General features: G+C 42.1%; 1 protein-coding gene across 1 annotated transcript; it reads left to right on the forward strand.

Annotated features, from left to right (window-relative positions):
- Positions 1-465: 465 nt before the first annotated feature.
- Positions 466-2,318, forward strand: LOC124553377 (ankyrin repeat and SOCS box protein 10-like). The gene is made up of 2 exons (XM_047127248.1): positions 466-512; positions 1,838-2,318. The coding sequence occupies exons 1-2, from the start codon at positions 466-468 to the stop codon at positions 2,316-2,318; spliced, it is 528 nt and encodes a 175-aa protein (XP_046983204.1).
- Positions 2,319-2,812: the final 494 nt, after the last annotated feature.

A 2,812-nucleotide genomic window follows, 5' to 3' on the forward strand; every position in this document is an offset into this window, starting at 1 on the left:
CTGAAGTCTGTATCGATACGTCTCCTGCACGCTACTATTTATCTCATTTCGCGGTTGTTGCGTTAGATTTTAGTTTGTACCCGCCAAGAACCCCCATTTTTTCGCGATATCCCCTTAGATTCAGTCCCTATTATTAAGTATTACCGCTATTCCACAATATTACGAGTTTACTGCCAGTGATATTCTAGTGGATTTAATTAAGGCGGCATATGGTTCTTTCACTTGCTCGCGTAAACTGTGATAATTTATTTGATGCATGTATGCTTTTTTTCTGTTGTTACCTGCTTTCTTGTTATCTCAATTCGTTTGCGATGTAACTGGTGGCTATGTAATTAATTGCATGAGCTACAATGCAATTTTATAGTATTTGTGTGCATTATCTTTTTTTCTGTGGTACATTCGTTTTTTAGGAATAGGCCTCGTTGCCTTCAGATGTCACCTCTAAGTAGCGTCTGCGACTCAAACATGACGTCGGTCAAAGCCAGAGAGAAGAAAAAGCTGTGGAGTGAGCAGTGCGTGCTGCGCATGCTGTCAACATTGAGCTGAAACCGTGACACGATCTCGGGACGACGCTGTTTGCTTAAGGTGAGTTCACGTTGGCCGTCAAGTACATCACGTCACGTCAAAACATTCCACAATGCACTACAAACGGCGGAATTAACACAAGTTGTCAACAGACTGTCATGTCACGTCATGGCTAGTCTAGGTTTCTCGGGAAGAAAGTTTTGATGGCATCATCGTCTGCTAACATTGTAAATTAACCTATTTTTACCGCACTCATCCGTTTTATAACAGCGGATACTGTGATTTTGTATCTTCGTAATCTTTATTGTTATTATTATGCTTTGTTTTTGTGGCAAATTCCAAATGATGCATGTCGACTTCATTGTTTTTTCTTTCGGATGTTTTTACACGAGCAATGTCAGACATCTGAAAACGAAAAATTATTTAGTTTTTACCATAACAGAACAGACTCCCACTTTCTCGTAGCACAGACAGGTCGACGATCTGAAATGTTTCACTGCTCAGCACTTCATCAAACAAAACTGATGTAGAACACAGGTTATGAAATTTGTTTTGGCCATTAATAACCCTTGTCGTTGTTAGTTCCTCAATTGCGATACTGTGCTCTGAGATGGAACTGACGTGACATGACGTGACTCGCAGTGTGAATACGGGCTGACGTCACCGTGTCGTGACGTGATGCCCGCCCATTCTGCTTATCACAGCTGAGACAACAATTTATTACAGGTACCATATGCAAACGCTTTGGTGTCTAGAAAACTCCTATCTCAAATACACAGCAAATACGAAGGGAATCTATCTGTACTAACTACACAGGACGCTTTATGGGCAACCAACCCCACGTCGTCCTGACTGCTCACTCTGAGGTCAAAGCAGAGCGTGAAATCGGACACTAGAATTTATTCATTATTTTTTTCTGTTTATGTATCATTAAATAAGGTGTCTTTGACGTCTTTGTGCCAATGCAGTTTGCATCCTCAATATCAGTACACTACTGTCACATTATCTTGGCTTCTCATCTCCCTACAACTGAATTAGTAGAGACTGAACGAGTTCGACCTGCTGATAAGTGCATTCATTTCCTTCTCAGCTCTGACACTCAAGCCATTACTTGACTACCTATATGACTGATTTCAAACAAGGTTTTCACAGAGTAACATTTTGGATCTCCGAACCCCCTCTCTCTGTGTGAGTGTGTGTGTGTGTGTGTGTGTGTGTGTGTGTGTGTGTGTGTTTTAGATACGTTGTGGAGGTCATGTTCATGTCACTGCTGCTATACTAAAACTGATGTAAATCATAATGTGATTTACAGGATCCTGACTGAGGAGCAGAAGCAGGTGCTGGCTGGGAGGCTGATCATTGCTGCGTCACAGGGTCAGACCGGCCAAGTGCGGGCACTCCTGGATGCGGGGTCGCCAGTCAACGCGACAGACGCCAGTGGCGACACTGCCCTGCATGAAGCAGTGGTGAATGGCCACGAAGAAACTGTCAAGTGCCTGATTGATGCCGGGGCAGATGTCAACGTCAGGGACTCGGATGGGATGACGCCTCTGCACTGGGCTGCATGTAGAGGTGGCGAGCAGCACATTGTACGGATGCTACTGGCGGCATCAGCGTGTGTAGATGTCCAGGACGACGCGGGGGAGACTCCACTCCATGTGGCTGCCAGATGGGGGTGTGCATATGCAGCGAAGGCACTGCTGCTGGCCGGTGCGAGGAGGGACATAAGGGGTAACAGTGGGCAGAAGCAGACACGGTACAACTATTTAGCACTGAACAAATCTTGTGATTAAAGACTTTTATCTAAATTCTTCTTGTATTGCATAAAAATTTGCTATTCCCTTTTTTAAAGTTTGAACACAATACATCTTAAGGACCACACATCAAAGAAATTTTAAGAGGGGGTTGGCGCAAGTTTTAATCTGTATTACTATACAAGGACAAGTCATTGTTTATCACATGATACTGTAATGAATAGTCAGACAGATACAGGACATACGTAACATGTAAAGAGGAAAAGTTTTTATTAAAAGTCTCTAAAAGCTCTTGCCTGATATACTTCAAATTTGCACCTCATACTCTCATCAGCATTTAGTTGCATATATACTATGTACTTCATTCACAATTATAACATATAAATGTTTCTCTAACATTTACAGGGGAAAGGAGGTTAACAAGCATCTCGAAATGTTCTCAACTGATATAGTTCAAAGTTCCATGAACTATTGAATGGACATAGGCTATATACTTTTAATGTATATAACATACGAATATACTTTTAATCAAT

Source organism: Schistocerca americana, chromosome 11 (assembly GCF_021461395.2).
Source record: "Schistocerca americana isolate TAMUIC-IGC-003095 chromosome 11, iqSchAmer2.1, whole genome shotgun sequence".
Classification (NCBI taxonomy): Eukaryota; Metazoa; Arthropoda; class Insecta; order Orthoptera; family Acrididae; genus Schistocerca; species Schistocerca americana.